Source organism: Ochotona princeps, chromosome 26, assembly GCF_030435755.1.
Source record: "Ochotona princeps isolate mOchPri1 chromosome 26, mOchPri1.hap1, whole genome shotgun sequence".
Lineage (NCBI taxonomy): Eukaryota > Metazoa > Chordata > Mammalia > Lagomorpha > Ochotonidae > Ochotona > Ochotona princeps.
The window spans coordinates 929349-951735 of record NC_080857.1 but is presented as its reverse complement, the minus strand read 5'-3'; the positions used below and the strand labels follow the sequence as shown (position 1 = coordinate 951735).

The window sequence follows — 22387 nt, the reverse complement described above, 5'->3', positions numbered from 1 at the left end:
TCTTTCTTCTCTCCCCTCAAAGGAACTAAGAGAGAGAGTGTTGAGAGGGAAGTACAGAATCCCGTTCTACATGTCCACGGACTGCGAAAACCTTCTCAAACGTTTCCTGGTGCTAAACCCAATTAAACGAGGCACTCTAGAGGTAACCCCAGATGCAAATGAGTAACCGCTTCATTTGTCTGACACACTGAGCACTGTCCTGGCACCACTTAAGACTGAATTGAAGCATTAGCAATGCATTGTCAAGTTTTTCCTTCGTATAATTATTGAAATGTTAAAAATAAATTTTGCTGATTATTGTAATTATTGGCACATTTTATGCTGCTGACAAACAGCTTGTCTTTCTAGCAAATCATGAAGGACAGATGGATCAACGCAGGACATGAGGAGGATGAACTGAAACCATTTGTTGAACCAGAACTGGACATCTCAGATCAGAAAAGAATAGGTAATCACCCTGTGGCTGAGTGTGTGTGCTTATGCGCTTCTGTCTCCGCTCGTGGGCAGTTAGGCCCAGGTTGTGCGAGTCGGCCTATCTGTTGTTACATATGAGACCTCAAAGCCTGCAGCTTCCTGCAGTAGCACCCACTACTCCTGAAACAGTAAGTTGCTCATTTGTGTTAGGTCAGATAAATTATTGTATTCAAGCATTAACTGTATTATTCTTTGTTTTAGATATTATGGTCGGAATGGGATATTCACAAGAAGAAATTCAGGAATCTCTCAGTAAAATGAAATACGATGAAATCACAGCTACCTACTTGTTGTTGGGGAGAAAATCTTCAGAGGTAAGGGCAGTCGAGAAAGGGCTCAGGTGCCTTTATGTCAGTTGCCTGTGCTCACGTTTTCTTCAGTGTATGTAGTAGATTTAATCGGTTTTTCAAATTTGCCTGCGAAGCAGCCTGCTAGGACTGCTATGAGCTGCTCGGTTAGCTGTGCCCCGTGGTGGTGGGTGCTGGCCCGGCTGCGGTACCGTAGGTCAGCCGTGCTCTTCGCCAGCGCAGAGATCGTGGAAGACAACGAGCAGAGGAGAACGAACATTTGAAAAAGCCTCCAAGAAGGATGACAGATATAAGCTGTTTTGGATTTTTCCAGCAGCCATAAGAAATACTTTTACCTAATTTTCAGATTATTATCTTTGAACATTGTAATTCTTCTTATGTCTGGATGAGCTACTTGAGGACTTAATGTGCTGTGAGAAGTTTAGTTTCCTACTAAATCATTTGGGTCCGGGTTGTGCTCTGCCCTGTTTGTCTTGTTTGTTCTAGCTGGATGCCAGTGACTCCAGTTCTAGCAGCAATCTCTCGCTTGCTAAGGTCAGGCCAAGCAGTGACCTCAACAACAGTACTGGCCAGTCCCCTCACCACAAAGTGCAGAGGGGTGTGTCTTCAAGCCAGAAGCAGCGAAGGTACAGTGACCACGGTGAGTGTGAGGCTGCTCCCCCGCGTCGTCAGCTGCTGGCACTGGGCGCCCTCGCTCCCTTGGGATCGATCGCCCGTTCTTTCTCTTTCTCAGCCCCCCTGTGGTGGCTGGTGGGACACATCCAGTGCTTTTGCTGAGTGAGGTTATCTGTTGGGCTGTCTGTCTGCCAGCCACACCCTCTGTCCCACTCCTCCAGCCTGGCTCTCTGGAGCTTCCAGTACTCATGGAAATGTGTGCCTCAGTTAAGAAATGAAGTGATACAGTCACAGCTGGGCCTGGCCTTGTGGCTTTTATGTTGGACAGGCTAACCCAGAGGAGCCTCAATTGGTGTAAGGATTTTTGGTTGGTTGGTTGGTTGGTTGGTTTTTGCTTTGCCATTCTCATCTACACTCTATTGTTGCTATAATTAAACCACCATTATTCTTAAAATTTATCATAGTAGCCACTATTTTAAAGCTTCAGGTCCCAGAGGCTGCATTCGCTGACCTCCCCCTCCCCCATAGCTCTACCTTTAAGTCAGTCCTCCCAGGTTGAAGTCCCAGGTCTGTACTGTGTGTTTATTTACCCTAAAAGATGAATGTTCATGTTGTAGGTGTTGGGACCAGTGTGTACTGTAGCAGATGAAGCTGCCACTTGCTACTGTGTCTAGAAAAGCAACAGAATATGGCCCGACTGTACCCATGTAGGGTGCTAGAAGAAGCTTGTGCTTTGCCTGGCGCACTCCCAGTTGTTGCAGTAATTTAAGAAGTGAGCCAGCAGTTGGAAGATCTCTCTCCCCCTCCCTCTAGCTTTTTCAAATAAATAAATAAATATTTAAGAAGAAAAAAAAATAGTTATTTCTGCAACTTAAATATCTTAGAATTCATAAACTTAATTTCTATGAGTCTAGTCATATCCTTTTCCTTTTTTTTTTTAATGTATTTAGTTATTTATTTGAAAGAATGATGGAGCTCTGTCCGCTGGCTCATTTGCCAAATATCTGGAACAGCCAGAGCGAGGTCAGGCCAGATCCAGGAGCCAGGGACAGCCAAGTGTCCTTTGTGGGTGGGAGGAACTCCGGTATTCATCCAGGAAGCTGTCAGAGGCACAGGGCTTCCGGGACGAGAAATGGGCATGTGGTTTCAACGCAGGTGTCTCAGATGGCACCCTGCCCACAAGTGTGGCACAAACTCAGAGGGAACCTGCCTCCACCTGCCATTCATTCCTGATCTGTTCCATTCCTTCTCTGGACATTTTTCACCTCTGTGTTATGTCTGAGATTTGGCACTTGAAACACACAACATTCCAGATGTAAGTAGGTTTAATGAGTTGTGGGGTTGGTTTGTTTGAAAGGCAGAGAAGAGAGACAGAACAATCTTTCATTTACTGATTCACACCCCAAAGTGCTTGAGACAGGGCAGGAGCCTGGAACTCAGCCCAGGCCTCCCTTATGGGGCTGGTGTGCTCCGTCGCCTATTCCGTTCTGCAGTGCCATGTCAGCAGCAGACCTGACAGGGAGCCGGTGTCTGCTGCAGGAATCCCAACTGACAGCTGACATACCAAAGGCTCACCCCACAGTTTTGGTTTTGGCCCCGTGCTTGAAGCTCCTAGGCTCAGCATTCCATAGTGCAGTGTGTGGGTTCAGGTCCTGGCTCTGCTTGCAGACCCGCTGACTGCTGATGTCAGACTCTGCAGGCAGTGAGTGATGGCCAGTCAGTTCAGCGCCTGTCACCTGCCTGGGAATGCTGACACAATTCCCGACTTCTGGATCCAGCAGTGGGCCTGCCCCAGGACAATTGGAGGCGTTTGCAGAGTAAGACAGACTGAAGCTCTGTCTGTCCGCACGTGGCTCGTGCTGTCTGCCTCGGGTTCTTGTTTTTAAGTGACAACAGTTGGCTCAATGTCCACTTCTCCTTGTGCTCTTGCCTGTGGTCTGCTCTGGCTCAGCATGGTGTCAGGCAGGCGGCAGGGAACTGTCCGCGTGCCCACTACGCAGGACTGCCGGGATTAGAACCAGTAACCATATGGGATCTCCATGCATGCAAGGTGAGGACTTTAACCACTACGCAATCACACCGGGCTCAATAAGTAAATATTTAAAAAATAGAAATAACAAAGTGACTGGCTTTGTGGTGCAGCACACTAAGTCACAATCTGCAACACTGGTGTCCCACGTGGACACAGGCCACGTCCTGGCCGCTGCTGTGGTGTCCCACGTGGACACAGGCCACGTCCTGGCCGCTGCTGTGGTGTCCCACGTGGACACAGGCCACGTCCTGGCCGCTGCTGTGGTGTCCCACGTGGACACAGGCCACGTCCTGGCCGCTGCTGTGGTGTCCCACGTGGACACAGGCCACGTCCTGGCCGCTGCTGTGGTGTCCCACGTGGACACAGGCCACATCCTGCTTGCTGTGTTTCTGTACCAGATTCCTGCTGGTGACAGGGCAAAACTCAGCTTTTTTTTTTTTTTTTTGAGATTTATTTATTTTTATCATAAACTCAGATATACAGAAAGGAGGAGAGACAGAGAGGAAGATCTTCCATCCGATGATTCACTCCCCAAGTGAGCGCAGCAGCAACCGGTGATCCAAAGCCAGGAACCAGGAACTTCTGGGTCCCCCATGTGGGTGCGGGGTCCCAAGGCTTTGGGCCGTCCTCAACTGCTTTCCCAGGCCACAAGCAGGGAGCTGGATGGGAAGTGGAGCTGCCGGGATTAGAACCGGCGCCCATATGGGATCCTGGCGCGTTCGAGGTGAGGATATGCCAATCAAACCATCATGCTGGGCGTGATTTTTTTTTTTTTTTTAAGCAGAAATTAACTAGTAAGTGTAATTTCAGAATTGAATTAATTGTATAGAGTGAATATGTGTCGATGGAAAACACCTTAGAGGGTTTATTGCTTTCTTCCTTTAACAGTCTTAGATTACCTTTAAAAATGTGTGTTGTTGGTTTTGTTTTTGTTTTTCTCTTAGTAAGTTAGGAATGATATTCTATCTTAAAACTGAACTCTTTATTTTAGCTGGCCCAGCGGTTCCTTCAGTTGTGGCATACCCAAAGAGAAGTCAGACCAGCACCGCAGATAGTGACCTCAAAGAAGATGGAATTCCCTCCCGGAAAACGAGCGTCAGTGCTGTTGGAGGGAAGGGGATTGCTCCAGCCAGTCCCATGCTTGGGAATGCGAGTAACCCCAACAAGGCAGATATTCCTGAACGCAAGAAGAGCTCCGTCGCCCCCAGTGTAAGTAGTGCTGGGCTGCAGAGTCATCTGTGATTGACACATGCCCTCTCCTAGTCTCTTCCTGCTGCTCTGCCAGGGTACTGGGGACTGGGTGATTTGTTTTGACTAGAGGGTAGACAGCCCAAGATGAGAGTGCAGACAGGTGTGGTATTTGGAGAGGCTGTACTCTGCATCCAAGATGGCTCCTTGTGGGCTCATGTTGACAGTTGGTTAGTCCATGACCTGTGACATCAGCATCCCACAGGAGACCAGCGAGGGTCGTGATTGCCTCACTTCCAATCCTGATCTCCGCGGATGAGCCTGGAGGCAGGCGGTGACTCATGTGCCCTTGCCACCCAATTGACATGACCTGGTGGCTTTCTGGCTCTCTGTCCTGCCCTGGAGGCCACTGGGGGAGCAAGCCAGTGATGGAGAATCTGTCTGTCTGCCAGCTGGGACGTCCCGTGAGGACCTCTTAGCAGGCAGAGTGTGGGACACGGGGTCGGCCGACAGATGCCTCCCCAGGCCGTCGCTGCCGCGTGCCGTGCTCAGTTTTCAGCATGCTGCCATGAGAAGGGAACATTGTTTGAGCCCTTACCATGTGCCAGGGCCCATGGATTAACACAATTATAAAGGAGAGAAAATGAGAACATAAGGTAATTGCCTAAAATTATACTGCGGACCTGAGTCCAGCTCTTCAGCTGAACCCTCTAAGACTTCTGCTCGGGCAGTGGGTAGTATGTAGTCCATTCAACTGGATGTATTTGGCTTGAGCCATTTTCCCGTGGATTGACCTATCTTCTATCCATGTAGCAGCACTCAAAGAAGCAGTTCTAGGATTTGCAAGGTTGCGAATTATGTTGAGGCTTTGCTTTCAGCGCATTTTTCCTTAGAGCTGACCATGATACAGCCTTACACACACCCCCGACCTCCACCAGCAGCTCGCGGGGAACCCAGATCCTCTGTTGTATGGCTCTGGGGGCCAGGGCTGTGGCTGTCCCTGCCAGCCCTGAGTGCTGTGGAGTTTAGTTGGCCTTCCAGAATCCTGCTGTTTGAATGCAGTCCTCAATCGGGATTGGCACCTGACTGAGATGAGCAGGACTTCAGGGTCTGCCCTCCTGGGCTGTCGCCCCTTCCCCCAACATGCCTGCCCGATGCCCTTTAGCAGAGTGGGCAGTAGGTCGCCCACAGGTGATTATTTAACAAGAAACTAATCTGCAAGTTTAACGTCTTCTTATTGTCTTTGGAACTCCTCTGTACCTGAGTCCATTTGGCAGATTAAATGCTATTTTGGTGTAAAAATTGTGTGAGAAAAATCTTTAAATGTGATTTTTGTTCCTTTTTCTTTTGAAAGAGAATCCGTGTGACATCAGTGTGACTGAAGCCTGCAGTTGAGTGGCATGTTGCTCGCTGACAGGGATGTGTGACACATTTGTCAGCGTCCATCACTGCCCATCTCCTTGACCTCTGCTAGGGGTCAAACGACATGGAGCTCTCTGAATGAGACGTGTTTGCCTCAGCATGGTTCCTTCAAGGTTTACCTGTCTTATACCATTGTTTTAAAAGATTCAGTTGGGACTGAAGCCAGCATCCATTTGGGATGCAGGAGCTAGGAGCTTCTGCGTCTTTCGGCTGGATTGAGGGTCCCGAGGACTTGGCCCATCCTCCATTGCTTTCCAGGCCATAAGCGAGGGAGCAGCCAGGCCAGCATAAACTGGAGCTCATATAGGGTGCACTTGCCTGTGGAGGATTATCCAGTTGACCCACCATGCTGGCCCTCTGCATTTTGTTTGTTTGTTTTTAAAGTAAAAACTAATCTTTAAAAACAAAGTTAGATGGACAGAGGAGATCTTCCGCCTACTGATTCACTCCCAAAGTGGCCATAGCGGCCAGAGCTGAGCTGATCAGGAGCTTCTTCCAGATCTCCCATGCAGGTGCAGGGTCCCAAAGCTTTGGGCCGTCCTCGACTGCTTTCCCAGGCCACAAGCAGGGAGCTGGATGGGAAGTGGAGCTGCCGGGATTAGAACCGGTGCCCATGTGGGATCCCAGGGCGTTCAAGGCGAGGACTTCAGCCGCTAGGCCACACCACCGGTCCCCAAATATTTTCTTTGTATAAGTTTCCTTTCACTTGCTTGTCAGGTTGTGTTTTAGATTTTCAGTTTTATTTGAGAGGTAGAGTTACGAAGAGAAGGAGCAGCAGAGAGATCTCGGACTGCTGTCACCCCACCAAAAGGCTGAATCGGCCGGGGCTGGGCCGGTCTGAAGCCAGCAGCTTCTTCCCCGTCGTCCATGTGGGTGCAGTAGCCATCCTCCGCTGCTTCCCTAGTCACATCAGCAGGGAGCTGGGTCTGAAGCAGAGAGCCAGGACTCGAACCTGAGCTTTTTATGTCACGGCGCCGGCCCTGAATTCTAATTTTGATAACGGTGTACCGTACATTTTTTCTTCAGTTACTCATACTTGTGGGGGTCATATCTATGAATCCTGTGTCACGTACATGTTTTACAGCCTTTTACTTTATGAGTTAAAAAAAATAATAAAAGATTCGCCGATTTTTATTGGAAAGGCAAATGTACAGAGAGAAGGAGAGACAAAGAAGGAAGGGTCCCTCATCATCTGGTTCGCTCCCCGGTTGGCCACGTGTCTGGAGCTGAGTTGACCTGAAAGCAGGAGCTTTCTCTAGGTCTCCTGCACGGGTGCAGAGTCCCAAGGCTTGGGCCAGCCTCTGCTGCTTTCCCAAGTCATCAGCAGGGAGCTGGGTGGAAAATGGGGCAACCGGGACGTAAACCGATGCCCATATGGGAGGCTGGAGTTTGAGGGTGGAAGATTAGACTGTTGAGCCTTAGCTCCAGCCCCATGTATAAATCAGTTAAGTATTTGAAAGTCAGAGGTCGAGATAGAGCTTCCATCTGCTACTGTCCAGGAGCTTATCGTGGGCAGAGCCAGGAGCTCAACCCAGGTCTGCCATGTGGGTGCTTGGGCCCCAACACTTGGGCTATCTTTTGCTGCTTTTTCTAGGCCAGTAACAGAGAGCTGAATTAGAAATGGGGCTCCCAGGACACTCCGTTGCCCCTTAAGGGGTGCTGACCTCAGCCGTGGTTTTGCCTGTGTGCCGCTTCACCAGCCCCATGCCTTCCTGCTGTCTTGCTTCAGGTGCTCAGTGAATTGATCACGATGGGTCAGCATTTTATTTATCTTCACTGAGTACTCTTGTCTGTGGAGGAGAGTTATTGTTTTTTTTTCTTATTGTGATATACTTGCCAAGTAGCTTACGACAGAATGCCCTCTGTTGTAGAGTAACACAGCGTCTGGTGGGATGACACGGCGAAATACTTACGTATGCAGCGAGAGAACCACAGCTGACCGACACTCAGTGATTCAGAATGGCAAAGAGAACAGGTGGGAAATTTTTCCTGTGTGTGCAAGAAATTTTTTTTTGTCAAGAGAAATGAGAGCATTATTATTAACTTCTGTTTTTATAGTGACAATTCAGTAAGTATTTTCTAAAGGTAAGTCAAATTTGTTTTTTGCAAGACGCTAGGATTGCAGACTGTTGTCTGGAGCGCGTGCTCCCAGCCTGCTGTGGTAATGAGTAGGATCGCTGTAAACCGTGGAGGACAGCGACTCTGGAGGACGATGGTGCACCAGGGGCAGGGCTGGCCGTGCAGGGATGGTGTCAGCCTGGGACGTGTTGGAGGGAGAAGGGGGGCCAACCTAGAACCTGTCAGGAGGGAGAAGGGGGGCCAGCCTAGGACCTGTAGGGAGGGAGAAGGGCGGGCCAGCCTAGGACCTGTAGGGAGGGAGAAGGGCGGGCCAGCCTAGGACCTGTAGGGAGGGAGAAGGGCGGGCCAGCCTAGAACCTGTCAGGAGGGAGAAGGCAATTAATGCCAGTTATGAGCAAATAAGCAGAAAATCAGGACAATTCCAGAAACTGTAAGGAAAGGTTAGTTTGTGGTGAAAGAGAAAGAGGTTGCATTGGAAGAAAAGAGTTATAGACACATTGTACATAAAACAAATTTACAAGTTCTTAAGGCTTGCCTTTAGTTTTGGAAGTCTTGTGTAAGCTGAGTGGAAAAACATGACATTCACGACCTAAGTCCCAAGGTTGAAATATAAACCATGTTCTGGCCCCGTGCCTGTCATCACCAAGGCGCAGTGAATTGTGGGGTGAGGTCTTTGGGCTTAGATCTTACTGATCACAGGAAGTGGGAGATGAAGCCGATTCTCCCTTGTCCGCCCTGAGAACTGTCCTGCGTGCCATGTCCCTGCCCCACAGCTTCCGTCCTGGACTCTGAATGTGCTGGAAGATGGTGTCTATTGCTCAGGGCGCTCACTCTCCCTCGTGTTCTCTGACTCCCGTTTGCCTTATGACTAAAAATCATGACCCTGCCTAGCAGCCGGGCTAATGTATCGTGATAGTATTCTCAGTTCTTTGTGGTAATCTGTTCTCTTTTTTTTTTTTCTTATTCTCTGTCAAGCATATTAGTTTTAAAAATGCAAGTTCAAAAGGGATGCGTGTGGGCTCAGCAGTGTGGCCTAGTGGCTAAGGTCCTCGCCTTGATCCCATATGGCCGCTGGTTCTATTCCCGGCAGCTCTACTTCCTCTCTATCTCTCCTTCTCTCAGTATATCTGACTTTGTAATAAAAATAAAATAAATCTTTAAAAAAAAAAAAAAGGGATGCGTGTTTTGTTGCGCTCTGCGGCACCTGGTGCTGTGCGGGCAGTCGGATCTGGCCGGTGCCGAGAGCGGCAGCGTTCGCCTCTCCTCCCTCTGCCTGTGCCCATTGTCTGCTTGTGTGCCCTTGCCACCATTCCTCAGTCCATTAGGTTGGAAGGAGTTTTAGGACTTGAGTTTCTTGCTGCAGATGTCTTCGTGTGGGACTGATTGCAGTTCCCTGGTCCCTGGCCTCACAGCCCCTCAGCACTCCTCACTGGCGTCTGGCAGTGCTGCCTGTGTCTCAGCCAGCAGGAGGCACCACACCGGGCCCTACAAAATGAGGCCCACCCTTTTAGTCACCTGTGGGGTTTTTCCTTAATTGCCGCCCTATGGGGCAGCGGTGGCACACATCCCGTGTTGGAGTGCCTGGTAGGACTTGTGCTTCTGCTTCTGATGTCACGCTCTCGCAGCACTCCACCACGAGAGGCCATAGTGGCGGCCCAAGTCCCTGGGTCCTTGCCAGCCACCTGAGAGAGCCTCTCCATGCTGGCTCCACCCAGCCAGCCCGGCTGACACAGCCATGTGGGGGCATGAACCCGCGGGTGGAAAATCTAAATCTCTCCACACTCTGCCTTTGAAATAAAGAGTTACTTATTTTTATTGGAAAGGCAGATTTAGAGAAGGAAAGATTTTCATCCCTTGTTCACTCGTGAAGTGGCCACGATAACCGGAACTGAGCTGATCCACCGCCACCAGCCAAGAGCTTCTTCCGGGTCTCCCACACGGGTGCAGGGTCCCAAGGCTTTGGGCTGTCCTCCACTGCTTTCCCAGGCCACAGGCAGGGAACTGGATGGGAAGTGGAGCTGCCGGGACACAAATCAGCCCATATGTGATCCTGGCACTTGCAGCAAGGGGAGGATTAGTCAGTCAAGCTGTCGCACTGCGGCCAGTTCATTTTCAGTCTTGTCTTCTGTAACAATTTATTGAGAGCTGCAGCCTGAGAACAGTTGTGGCCAATAAAAACTTTATGAAGGGGCCCAGTACAGTAGCCTAGTGGCTAAAGTCCTCACCTTGCACACACTGGGATCCCATTTCCCATCCCAGACTTAACCCAGAAACAGTTCGTGAGTCCGTATCTGAGTCCCTTGCTGCCCGAGACCCAGGTGAGGGATGCTGTCCACGGCAGGGTGTCTTCATTGCTTTTAGTTTAGTTTATTTGAGAGAGAATGTGTACAGCAGCCTGCAAAGCAGAAGCTGGCAGTCAGACTCAGTGCAGCCTGGCTGTGTGGTGACGGGACAGCTACGCGAGCCGTTGCCACTGCCTGCCCAGGCTCAGTGTTAGCGTGAGGAGCAGGAGGATGGTGCCTGGGCAGCCCCATGTCCCATATGGGCATCCCTGCGGAGGTGGCAGCCACTGGGCCAGGCGGCCCCGCCCGCCCCTCAGGTTTTGTTGTTGTGCTCGGAGTTGCTCTCACTCTGGTAGTCACGGCTCCACAGCGATTTGGGCTTTGTTTCTTTTTCCTTTGTTTTGTTTTCTAGTTCCGGGGAATAAGCTAGCAGGTGGATATTTGTTTTTATTGTAAAGTCAGATACGCAGAGAGGAGGAGAGACAGGAAGATCTTCCATCTGATGATTCACTCCCCAAGTGAGCGCAATGGTCGGAGCTGAGTCGATCCAAAGCCAGGAACCAGAAGCTTTTTCTGGGTCTCCTACACAGGTGCAGGGTCTCAAGGCATTGGGCTCCACTGCTTCCCCAGACCGCAAGCAGGGAGCTGGGTGGGAAGCCGGGCTACCAGGATTAGAACTGGTGCCCATATGGGACCCCAGATTGTGCAGGGCAAGGACCTTAACCACTAGGCTACTATACTGGGCCCTTCTCTGTCTCTTCATCTCCCTATGTAAATATCAATAAACAGATTTTGTATGTGTACACATTTAATACATAAATTAGTAAATACATATAAATAAATTTGCTTTCGGGGAAAAAAATCATTTTCAAAGAATAGGGTGATTCCCCCCACCCCCGAAGAAGTGTGTGAGGGCAGGTGCAGGTTTCACGAGTTGTCCCTTTGCCATGCAGACCCGTGCGTGATTCTCTGTGAAGTTTCTGGGAACCAGATGCTTCTGCTGTGACCCTCCTGGTGACAGGCCTTAGCGTGCTTGTCGGGCTCTAAAAGTGGCCTGACCCCAGCGTTGACTGATGCTTGGGGTCCTGGCAGCCTTGGTCACTCTTTGTGGTGCGTTCTGACTCAGTCCACGTGTTTCCAGGGAGTCTCCTGTCACCTGCAGTGTCTCTCCTGAGCGTAAGTGGTGTTGCTGCTGGTAACCCTGCCAGGGGCTTGTTTCCATGCCAACCCTGCCAGGGGCTTGTTTCCATGCCAACCCTGCCAGGGGCTTGTGGGCCCCGCAGTTGATGATGTTGCTGAGGTGCCCACTCTCAGCCGCTCTGCACTCTCCTCTGCTCTCCTAGCAGTCTCTGCTAGGCTCTGCAGAATGTCCCAAGCAGCTGCCACAATGCTGTTAACAGCGCGATTTGTTCAAAGAAGTTTTAAGTTGTAAACTTGTAACTGACTGTATTGTTTTATCTGCTTGTCATGTATTAAGAATTGAGTCCAGTAGCCAGGTGGCTAAATCCTCACCTTGTGTGCCCTGGGGTCCCATGTGGGCACCGGTTCATGCCCATCCATCATTTCCCCTCCGGCTCCCTGCCTGTGGCCTGGGAAAGCAGTAGGGGACGGCCCAAAGCTTGGGGCCCTGCGCCCGCGTGGGAGACCCGGAAGAAGCTCCCAATTCCTGGCTTCAGATCAGCTTGGCTCCAGCTGATGCAGCCACTTGGGGAGTGAAGCAGTGGATGAGAGATGTTTTTATCTCTCTCTTTGTCTCTGTGATCTGACTTTCAGAATGCTCATTTCAAGTCTTTGTACGTTTTGATACACGTTCAGGCAACCACCAAGCCTGCCTGCTTTCCTTCCTTCCTTCCTTAGTGAAAAGGCAGATTTACAGAGAGAAGGACTGAGCTTCCATCCGCCGCTTCTCTCCCCAGGTGGCTGTAACGGCTGGAGCTGAGCTGATCCAGAGCCGAGAGTGTCCCTGGGTCTCTCAGGCAGGTGCAGGGGCCCAAGGACTTGGTCTATTCTCCGCAGCTTTCCCAGAGCATAAGCACGGAACTGGATGGAAAGTGGAGCAGCTGGGACTCAGATCAGTGTCCATATGGGATGCTAGCAAGACAGGTAGAAGGTTAGCTTGCTCGGCCGCTGCCGGCCCGCCCGGGAGCTCTTTGGTGGACTACCGTAGCTTGCTGGGAAGCACATGGACTGAGTAGCCGTTCTGCTGGGGACACACCAACAGGACTGCACATCACTGTTTGACCGAGTCCTGGCAGGGCAGGCTCTCAGTGCGGCATCCAGGTCCCAGGGGAACTGTGAGGAGTGTGTAGAAAGGCACCAGGTCTCCCACGGAAGTTGGTGGATTGAACTCCCCTCAAAGTGCCATTTCTGGGGGAAACCTGGCAGAATGCAGGGCCCTGACCTGTGGGTGAGAAATTGGACGCATTGTGCATTACAAGGTTGTGGACAGGTGAATGACAGGCCCCGTTAGCTTTGGGAGCTCACGGCTGTTGGGTGGGTAGGTAGGTTAGAGGTAGGGAGAGCACTAAGGATGAGGACAGAAGCCTCTGCCAAGACCCTGAGGGCCGAGCAGGAGGGAGCCCTGCGTGACGGGCCCCGCAGACGGTGGCACGATGCAGTGGCAGCATATTTGGATGTGGGAGCGCCTGCCGGCATCTGCAGATTCCCGCAGAAAGGGTGCTGTCCGGGTGCTGACCCTGCTGCCCTTCGCGGCCAGAGGCCCGCCTCCTGGGCCCAGAGGGTGACGGCTGAGCCGGAACCGGAAGGAGTGATCTGTATTTCACATTGGCACTGTTCTCTAGGTGTGAACGCCCCGAGTGGGAAGCAGGTGGGGCGAGCTGGAGTCAGCCATTCCTGTCCTCCGTCTCCCCGCGTTCACTTTGTCCATGAGAGTCACAGGCTGACTTGAACTCCAAGAATCTCTCTCCTGCTGTTCAGCTCCCTGGTGCCCTGCCCACTCCTACTAAATGCCTCTGGATTTGGGCTTGTTATACTTTGTTTTCTCCGTTGTGTGGTGTAGAGGTCCATTGGGATGTGAGTTTTGTGAACGCAGCTCTCAGACTTGTGTTTTCTGCTTTCGCAGCACTGTCCCTGACCACAGGACTCCGGTGGCGTCAACCCACAGTGTGAGCAGTGCAGCCACCCCAGACCCCGTCCGCTTCCCAAGGGGCACCGCCGTCCGCAGCACTTTCCACGGCCCGCCCAGGGAGCGGCGGACCGCCACCTACAACGGCCCGCCTGCCTCCCCCAGCCTGTCCCACGAAGCCACACCGTTGTCCCAGACTCGAAGCCGAGGCTCCACTAATCTTTTTAGTAAATTAACTTCAAAGCTCACAAGGAGGTAAGTGCCAGCGACGCCTGTTGCTGACCAGAGGGAGGGGCGTCCCCTGCGGCGCCTTGAGAGCTGCACGGAGACCGCCATCCCACTCTGGGTGCTCACGCTGTGTTTCACACGTGTCTGAATTTACACAGGAGAGCTGCTCAGGGTCTCCACTCACTCAGTAGTTATCTTGCACCTGGGAGGTTTTTGCTGTTGCGATCAAGCCATGTGCTCACTGCCGTTTAGCCCAGATGCAGTGGGGGAGGGGCTGGCATCCCCAGTGAGGGTGACGCAGCGGTGAAGATCGCTCCAGCTGTGGGAGACACTTCCTGTTCTCCCTTCATTGACATTAAGAGAACCAAGTTATTAGTGTTCTTTCTCGCTCTCAGTAGGTTGTTTGTACAACTACTACAGTCATTAGCTTTTCTCAGAAATAAAACCTTTAGCATAGTTTCAGTATCTGTGTATAAAATACTTTCCTTGGGCCTTCCGAAACTCACAGTTTCCCTTGAGTTATCTCTGTCCTCATAGCCTAGGGTGGAACTTGCAAGAAAACCTAGAAACATTGGCTGCTGCACAAGGAACCAGATAGGATAGCCCCGGGCCAGGAGCACATAGGGAAAGGCCCCGCGGCAGGAGTGTCCCCTGCAGTCAGGGACTGGCCGGAGCAGCAGCGGGGGCTTCTGCCTGTCTCCTGGGGTTGAACTAGAAGCCACATGCCCCTTAATTACAAGACTCCTTCATTACTTCGGTGGTTTTATTTTGAGTCTGGCCATTCATCTTACAGGTGTCTCACTGAATGGCATGTGCTCTTCCGATGCGGGCTGGGAAGGGTCCGTGATGTGATGTCTCTTAGCAATGACAAGACGGCACAGGATGCAAGTCTCAGTGTGCCCTCTTCCAGAGTGGCTTTGCCGCGTTTCAGGAACCTGTTCTTGAGCAGCAAGAGAAAAGCTTGGCGGCCCGAGAGGAGCTGCTTTCTTTTCTCTGCTTGTCCCCTAACTCACCTCCACAACAAAGCCTTTCTCTGCACGTTGGGCAGTGGAGGATGCCCAGGCCCCTTCTCCCTGGCTGTTTACCTCACTGTCCTGCGCAGTGCTGCCCAGGCCTGAGTAGGACAGGGACGTGCAGCAGTTAGGAGCCCATGCCGAGTTCTCAGAGTGTTCTCACGGAGTGCCGAGTTCTCAGGCTGCTTTCAGGAAAGCCCTTAAGGCTGCTGTGAGAACATGAGGTGCTGTCTGGGAGCACAAGCCAGTCACTTGACACAGGTGTGTCTGTGTGATCTAACGATGACACACTCCCTTTCCTGTCATCTGCACAGTTTACTCTGTAGGGTTTCTTAATTTTATTTCATGTCATTTCAAGATTTATTTATTATCCGAACAGCAAAGTTAGAGACAGGGTGAGACAAAGATCATCCTCTGCTGGTTCACACTGCAAATGGCCCCACAGCCAGAGCTGGGTTGATCTGAAGCCAGGAGCCAGGAGCTTCTCCAAGTCTCCCCGTGGGGAGCCGGGGCTGAGGCTGGGGCCTGTGCTCCACTGCTTTCCCGCCACGTTCATCAGGAGCGGGATGGAAAGTGGAGCATCACCCCTGTGGGAAGCCGGACCATGTACAATGGCTCTGCCTGCTACCCACGGTGCTGGCCCGTTAAAGAGGAGGCTACGATGAGCCTCTGCGGAGTTATGGGTTGTGTTCAGAAAGCTCAGCAGGCAGGGCCCTGCCCCTGCTCGCTGGACTCGGGAGAGCGTGCGATGCTGAGCGGTGCCTCCCCGGGAGCCGGCCAGGGCCCATAGCAGGTGAGCCTCTTCACCCTCGCAGTGACACTGTCCTAAGCTGAGCCTGGGGACTGAGTGCTTTTGAAAAGGTCTTATTTTACAATTCTCAGTCCATTTCTACCCCCAAATTTTTACAATAAGATCATCTTTTTGAAGATTTGTTTTTATTGGAAAGGCAGATATACAGAGAAATATCTTCCATCTTTTGGTTCACTCCCCAAGTGATCACAACAGCCAGAGCTGATCTGAATCCAGGAGCCAGGAGCCTCTTGCAGGTCTCCCATGTGAGTGCAGGGTCCCAAGGCTTTGGGCCGCCCTCAACTGCTTTTCCAGGCACATTAATCGGGAGCTGGATGGGAAGTGGAGCAGTATCCATATGAAATTCTAGCACTGTAAGCAGAGGCTTAACCAGTTTTACTGTAGTATAATAATACTTTTCAAATATTATGCTGTATATTAGCATAATTTTCAAAGAATACTGCTGTATATTAGCATAGTCCTTGTTTTCACATGCTAGCTTTTTAGCTGATGAATATTAAAATAGTGTGAGTTATTACAAGTTACAAGAAATGAAGGATTTCATTGCTCCATCCAACAAATAAATATGAGTGAATATGTTCATAGGTGGGCTGGTTTTCCCAGTAGAGGTTGGCAAGGCTCGTGCTGCCCTTGCCCAGGGAAGCTGGGCACGTGACCGTGCACTCTGAGCTCAGGTCACACTGCACCTGCTGCAGTTTGCACATCTCCTTAGTGCTGGGAACATCCAGTCAGGCCTATCCAGCTCATTAGATACAGTTAATATCCAGGGTCCGCACCGTGGTAGAGTGAGGACAGCCATCGCCTGTGGCCAGCATCCCGTGTGGGCACTGCGTCACATCCTGCTAATGCATGTGGGGAAATACTGGAGGCTGGCCCGAGTGCATGTGGGAGACCCACAGAGACTTCTGACTCCTGGCTTCCGGTCATCGCAGGCCGGCCTCGGCAGCTGTGTGGGCGTGAACTGGTGGCTGAAATATCAGTCTCTGTCTCTCCCTCTATTGTAATTCTTTCAAACAAATAAATCTTTTCTTAAAATGCATAAAATTCATACTGTTCTCTGTTCACTAAATTTTCATTGGGATCTAAAACTCTTGAAACACACATTAAATTCTAATGTATTAAAAAGTTATTTGTATCATAGCACTATAACAAACATTTCTTAGTATTTAAAATGTATTACTATTACATTGTAAATCATTTGTCTTTTTAACAGTAACATTGCATTTGAAGAGTGTCCCACCCATAGAACTTTAAACAAGCTGTGGCTAATGTCAGTAGTGTTCACTGTCAGATGTGCCTTACAAGGGCGGGTGTTTCTCCACTTCTGCTGAGTAGCTCGCATGCCCAGTGGCGGGTCATCCCGCACCCCCAGCGCGAGTCACGCCTCGCCGTCTGCCGGCTGGGAGGGCAGCTCTGTGTCGGGCTTTTCTGCTGGCGATAACTGATTGGATTTTTTGTTATGTGGGTTGCTTCTGTTAATTTTTTTTTTTTGGCTTAATTTCTTTTAGAAACATGTCATTCAGGTTTATCAAAAGGTAGGACTTGTATATACACATATATGTTTCAATCCTCACCCCCACGTGGCTCCTGCAATTAACATGAGGTTTGGCTTTCTGGCCCTGTTTTTTTCCTTAAAAACTAAATTTTCTGCTGAGAACTAAATATTTATTTTCTTGAAAGGAAGCTGGAGAGCAGTAGATGAAATCTGTCCGGCGTTTGTAGACGCTGTGGCGCCTGTGCATGCTCGCGCACTCGCTGTCCCGGGTAGACTCATTAGCATCCATGATTCTGTCTCAACACTACTAACACTTGGCATGCTCCCTCTCGAGCATGGGGTGCTCGGTAACTAGGGTGCGGACACTGCTGAGCCGCAGGCTGTGCGAGGTAAGTGTGTGAGCCGTGACGTGGTCACTGAGCGTTGAATTAGCAAAGCACAGAGAAAGTAGCTAATACCCTGAGAGTGCAAACAACCTGATTTAGTTCTGCCTTTTTTTTTTTTTAAGAAATTGAGATGTGAGGGCCCAGCACAATAGCCTTGTTGCCAAAGTCCTCCCCTTGCACATGCTGGGATCCCATATAGGTGCCAGTTCTAATCCTGGCGGCCCTGCTTCCCATCCAGCTCCCTGCCTGTGGCCTGGGAAGGCAATCGAGGACGGCCCAAAGCCTTGGGACCCTGCACCCGTGTGGGAGACCTGGAAGAAGTTCCTGGCTCCTGGCTTCAGATCAGTGCAGCACCGGCCATTGCGGCTCACTTGGGGAGTGAATCATTGGATGAAGATCTTCCTCTCTGTCTCTCCTCCTCTCTGTATATCTGACTTTGTAATGAAAATTAAAAAATAAATCTTAAAAAAAAATTGCAATGTGAGCATGTGCATGGAACGTTTTGGGGATCCCCAGCCGCCACGGAGTGGGGCCTGCTTCTCCACTGTTGCCCTTCGAGCCTGGCCCTAACAAGAGGAAAGTGACGTCAGAGCGCCAGAAGCAGTGCCGGGCAGAGTGCACACGTGCTGGCGGGGTCTGACTCCATGGAGCCCGTGCGCCCGTGCCCCGGGCAGCAGACGGCCAGGCGGGCTCTAGGAAGCTCAAGTACAGCAGGGCTCTGTAGCATGAATTCTGTCAAAAGTGCTTTCTTCCTGTTGGAAGCTCCATTCCATGATTTATTATTATTATTATTTTAAAGATTTATTTATTTTTATTGGGAAGTCAGATTTTATAGAGAGAAGGAGAGACATGAAAAATTCTTCAATCCACTGACTCAAATTCCAAGTGAGCACAGCAGCCAGGCTGAGCTGATCGGAAACTAGGAGCCTCTTCCAGGTCTCCCACACGGGTGCAGGGTCCCAAGACTTTGGGCTGTCCTTGACTGTTTTCCCAGGCCACAGGCAGGGAGCTGGATGGGAAGTGGAGTAGCCAGGAGACACTCATATGGGATCCCAGCACATACAAGGCGAGGACTTCAGCCACTAGGCTACCACACTGGGCCCTTTTCCATGATCTTTGGGGAAAAAAAAAATTATTTAAAAGGCAGCATGATGAGGAAGCATGTTGGTTCACTGCCAGAGGGCCCACAGCTGGGCCGGGGCTGGAGCAGCTGCAGCCGGGAGCCCTGTCCAGCTGGCCTGAGTAGCCACTTGACTGTCCTTTCCTTCCCGGTGCGTTAATGGGGAGTTGGATCAGGGCTGCAACAGGCACTCCTGTGTGGCATGCCAGCGCTGCCCACGGCGTCCTGGCCCACTGTACCACGGTCCTGCCCCCACCGTGACTCGTGCTCAATTCATCTTCGCAGCTAGGATGTTCTTCCTTGTACAGAAAATGTTATTGAATATAGAATTTAACAGGTAGCCCACTTCCTTTTTTTAATTAAAAGCCCATTTGACTGTGGGGAGTGCTTAAAAAGAGGCTGTGCGCATCCCAGAGGCACAAGTGTGCTGCTCAGAACAGTGGCGCGATGGCCGTTGCTGTGCGGTGTGTGGCCCGTCCTCTGCGCTGCTCTGTGAAGGCGCCCGGGCAGCTTCCCTGGGCCGAGGGGGCGTTTGGGGAAGCGCAGCTGTGATGAGACATGTCGGATCTGTTCATTTTATCATGTCTGGACCAGCATGTAAGATTTCTTTTCTTTTTCCCACTTCTCTTCTACATTCTGTTCATTGAGGCTTCCGACTGAATATGAGAGGAACGGGAGATATGAGGGCTCAAGGTGAGGGAAACTTCTTACTTAAAATCGTTCCTAGATGTTTAGTTCATTTTTGTGGCCACAGCAATGCTGGGGTCTGTCCTGTCCTTGCTGCGTGTGCTGTGTCTGCCTGGTGGCCGCAGGAGGGCGCCTGCGAGCTGCCAGTGCCTTACCTGCGTCCCTGGTCACAGGACGTCCCCTTGTCCTGCCTGCAGCCTTCATGTTTTAAACCCGAGTCTGAAGCTCTTGACTCATTAGTGACTCCCTTATTGCTTCTTTCTCAAGGAATAAAAACAAAGTATTTAGTAAAATTTTCATATTTCAAGCTGGGTATATATATTTTAAGTACGTATTTTTATTGGAAAGTCAGATTTACAGAAAGAAGGCGAGACAGAGAGAAAGATCTTCCATCTGCTGGTTCACGCCCCAAGTGGCCGCCACGGCCAGAGCTGAGCTGATCCCAAGCCGGGAGCTTCTTTCTATGCAGATGCAGGGTCCCAAGGCTTTGGGCCATCGACTGCCTTCCCAGTCCGCAAGCAGGGAGCCGGGCGGGAAGTGGAGCAGCCAGGATACAAGCCCGCGCCCATGTGGCATCCTGGCACATGCAAGGCAAGAATGTTAACTACCAGGCTATCACGCTGGGCCCAAGTTAGGTATATTTTAAGAATGTTGATTAGGTAACCAAATGGTTTGCTAATTTTGTATGGCTGTTTTATAGATCTGAGGTAGATTGCACCTGCCCCCTTTCTGAACCATCGGTCTCATCATTGGACATTTCTGAATTCAGACTTGCAGGGACCCCAACTGCCAGACGACCCACGACCTTGCAAGGCTATGCATAGAGTGGTGTGGCCCCCTCTGCAGCCCTGGCTAGACCCCCTCGAGGCAGCATGTGCCTTATGGGAGCAGGGTGGTGACGGGACTCCTTTTGGTGTCAGGGGAGTTAGTTGCTGCTCCCAGTTCCAGTCTTGTCCCTGTGTGGACACTCTCCTCTCCTGCCCCCATCGTGGCAGCTCTGCCCCCTGCTGCCCCGCGCAGCCCGCACCTGCTCCCTGCTGCCTCTCTGCCTCTCTCTAAGTACTCTGAATCCACCTAGTGTCCAGACAAGTCACTTGGAGCTGCTGCTACATACAAGCTGCAGCATTGCATTGCCCATCCTTTATAGGGAAACTATAGCAGATTGTTTTAAACTATAAAATTGTAAGTGTAACAAAATAGAAGGAAAGGTAGGGGAGGGGAAGTGACTGAGGGAAGGGCCCACGGCTGGCAGGAGTGAGCCCCACCTGAGTCCAGCGTGGTTGAAGGAGACGAGGCTGCCTCCCTGAGCGCCAGAGCTGGGCTCTCTGTACCCTGCTGGCGTCATTGCCAAGTTGCTTTCTGAATTTCGCTAAGGACGGGTGGTTGCGGGTTTCCTGGCTCGGTAGATTTGTGCATGTGTGGCGCATGCGTTTGGAAGGGAAGGAGGGAGCACGTCTCAGTGAAGGCCAGGCTGCAGGCGTGGGTCTGCAGGGCCGGAGTGGAGCTGGCGAGCTTGGCCTTCCTGGGCAGCTAACAAGCCTGCCCGTGTGCATTTCAGTCGCAATGTCTCGGCCGAGCCAAGGGATGAGCACAAGGAGGCCAGGCCCCGCTCCCTGCGCTTCACGTGGAGCATGAAGACCACGAGCTCCATGGAGCCCGGCGACATGATGCGGGAGATCCGCAAGGTGCTGGACGCCAACAGCTGTGAGTACGAGCAGAGGGAGCGCTTCCTGCTGCTGTGTGTACATGGCGACGGGCACGCCGAGAGCCTCGTGCAATGGGAGATGGAGGTGTGCAAGCTGCCAAGACTGTCGCTCAACGGGGTCCGCTTCAAGCGGATAGCGGGCACCTCCATCGCCTTCAAGAACATTGCCTCCAAAATCGCCAACGAGCTGAAGCTGTGACCCAGTAACCGTGGTGTAAATTACATAGCAGTTGAAAGTGTTTCCTGAACCTGGATGGGAATGTATAGACTAATATTTAGGCAGTGACACCTGCGTCTTCTGAATCATGGTATTAAAGTCTGAGGACGAGTGCACGCCGGGGAACGGATGCTGGCCTTTTTTCTACAGATGCACTACATTAAAGATGTGTGACCCGTGTGGCCTCTGTCTTATTTCCCTGGCCCCGGAGGTCAGCGTGGGACACCATCTCCACGTGCCTCCTAGGGGGGCTCTCAGAAGCCTCTCCTGAGCCCGCAGCCCGGCAGCTGGTCGGGGCGAGTGCCTCCCAGGAGCTTGTTTGGTGCTAAAACATTACAGTTGCCAAGGAGGAGAGTACGGATTCACTGCTGAAAACTAACCCTGAGGCTGGCGGACAGTTAATGCAGGTCCACAGCCAGGCCTGTGCTTTTGTGTGTGTTGTTTGTGGTTTTTTAGTGGAAAAGGTTTAAATTTATAGTTGTGAACTTTGCTTGTGTGTTTTTCTAAGTAGATTCACAAGATAATTAAAAATTCACTTTTTCTCAGTAAAAGCTCGCCTTGTCTCCTGCTGCATTCACGACTCAGGCTGAGGCGGTCACTGGGGTCGCATCCTGCATTACCAGGGACAAGAAGCAAAACGCCGTGCGTGCACAGTGTGGCCCCCGCTGCACCCCGCACCTCTTGGGTTTGCTGGGAGAGGAAAGGGGACGGGTGGCTGCAGCTGAAGCCCAGCGAATGCCCTGTGACAGGTGCAGGGCCTGTTGGCCTCGGGTGGGTTCTCTGTGCAGTAGCTTATCCTCTCCGGTTGACATCAGCCCCAGACCTGCAGCTTCCCTCAAGGTTCTAAGGGGCAGTGACCTCACTGGGAAGTCGCATGGTGACTGGGGTGCTGTTTTCAATTCTGGGCTTGCATAATCGGACACAAACATGCTGTCCACCACGAAAGAAGGCACTGTGTGAGGGGCTGCGGGGGGCCCACGCTAAAGGAGCGCTGGGGGCAGTGCGAGGAGAGTGTGCGCTGACTGATGGTGTAGGAAGGACGGCCTTCCCGCGAGGCTGTGAGGGGTGCCAGAGTGCTGGGACCTCGTGCCAAGGGACAGCCCTGGCCACTGCCCTGCGCAGTGATGGAGAGGTGTGTGCCCGCGCATGCTGGCCGTCCTGGGTGGATGAGGAGGGGGCTCTTGAGCTAAGGACAGCTAGGTTCTGTGAGCACTGCTGTGGAGCCAGAGACGTTTAAGGT

The 22387-nt window shown here is 51.5% G+C and overlaps 1 protein-coding gene across 7 annotated transcripts in view; it reads left to right on the top strand.

Annotated features, from left to right (window-relative positions):
- Positions 1–21385, top strand: part of MARK3 (microtubule affinity regulating kinase 3) — a 143961-nt gene extending 122576 nt beyond the window's left edge. For 3 of the 7 annotated variants that reach the window (XM_058655470.1, XM_058655468.1, XM_058655465.1), the window contains 10 exons: positions 23–142; positions 349–448; positions 676–788; positions 1269–1422; positions 4421–4638; positions 7911–8014; positions 13483–13740; positions 17046–17072; positions 19187–19231; positions 20784–21385. In XM_058655470.1, coding sequence (XP_058511453.1) covers positions 23–142; positions 349–448; positions 676–788; positions 1269–1422; positions 4421–4638; positions 7911–8014; positions 13483–13740; positions 17046–17072; positions 19187–19231; positions 20784–21129 — 1485 coding nt within the window. In that variant the 3' untranslated portion in view covers positions 21130–21385. The remainder of the gene's footprint in view (positions 1–22; positions 143–348; positions 449–675; positions 789–1268; positions 1423–4420; positions 4639–7910; positions 8015–13482; positions 13741–17045; positions 17073–19186; positions 19232–20783) is intronic. The other 4 variants (XM_058655471.1, XM_058655469.1, XM_058655466.1 and 1 more) reach the window with 3 other exon arrangements.
- The last annotated feature ends 1002 nt before the right edge of the window (positions 21386–22387 follow it).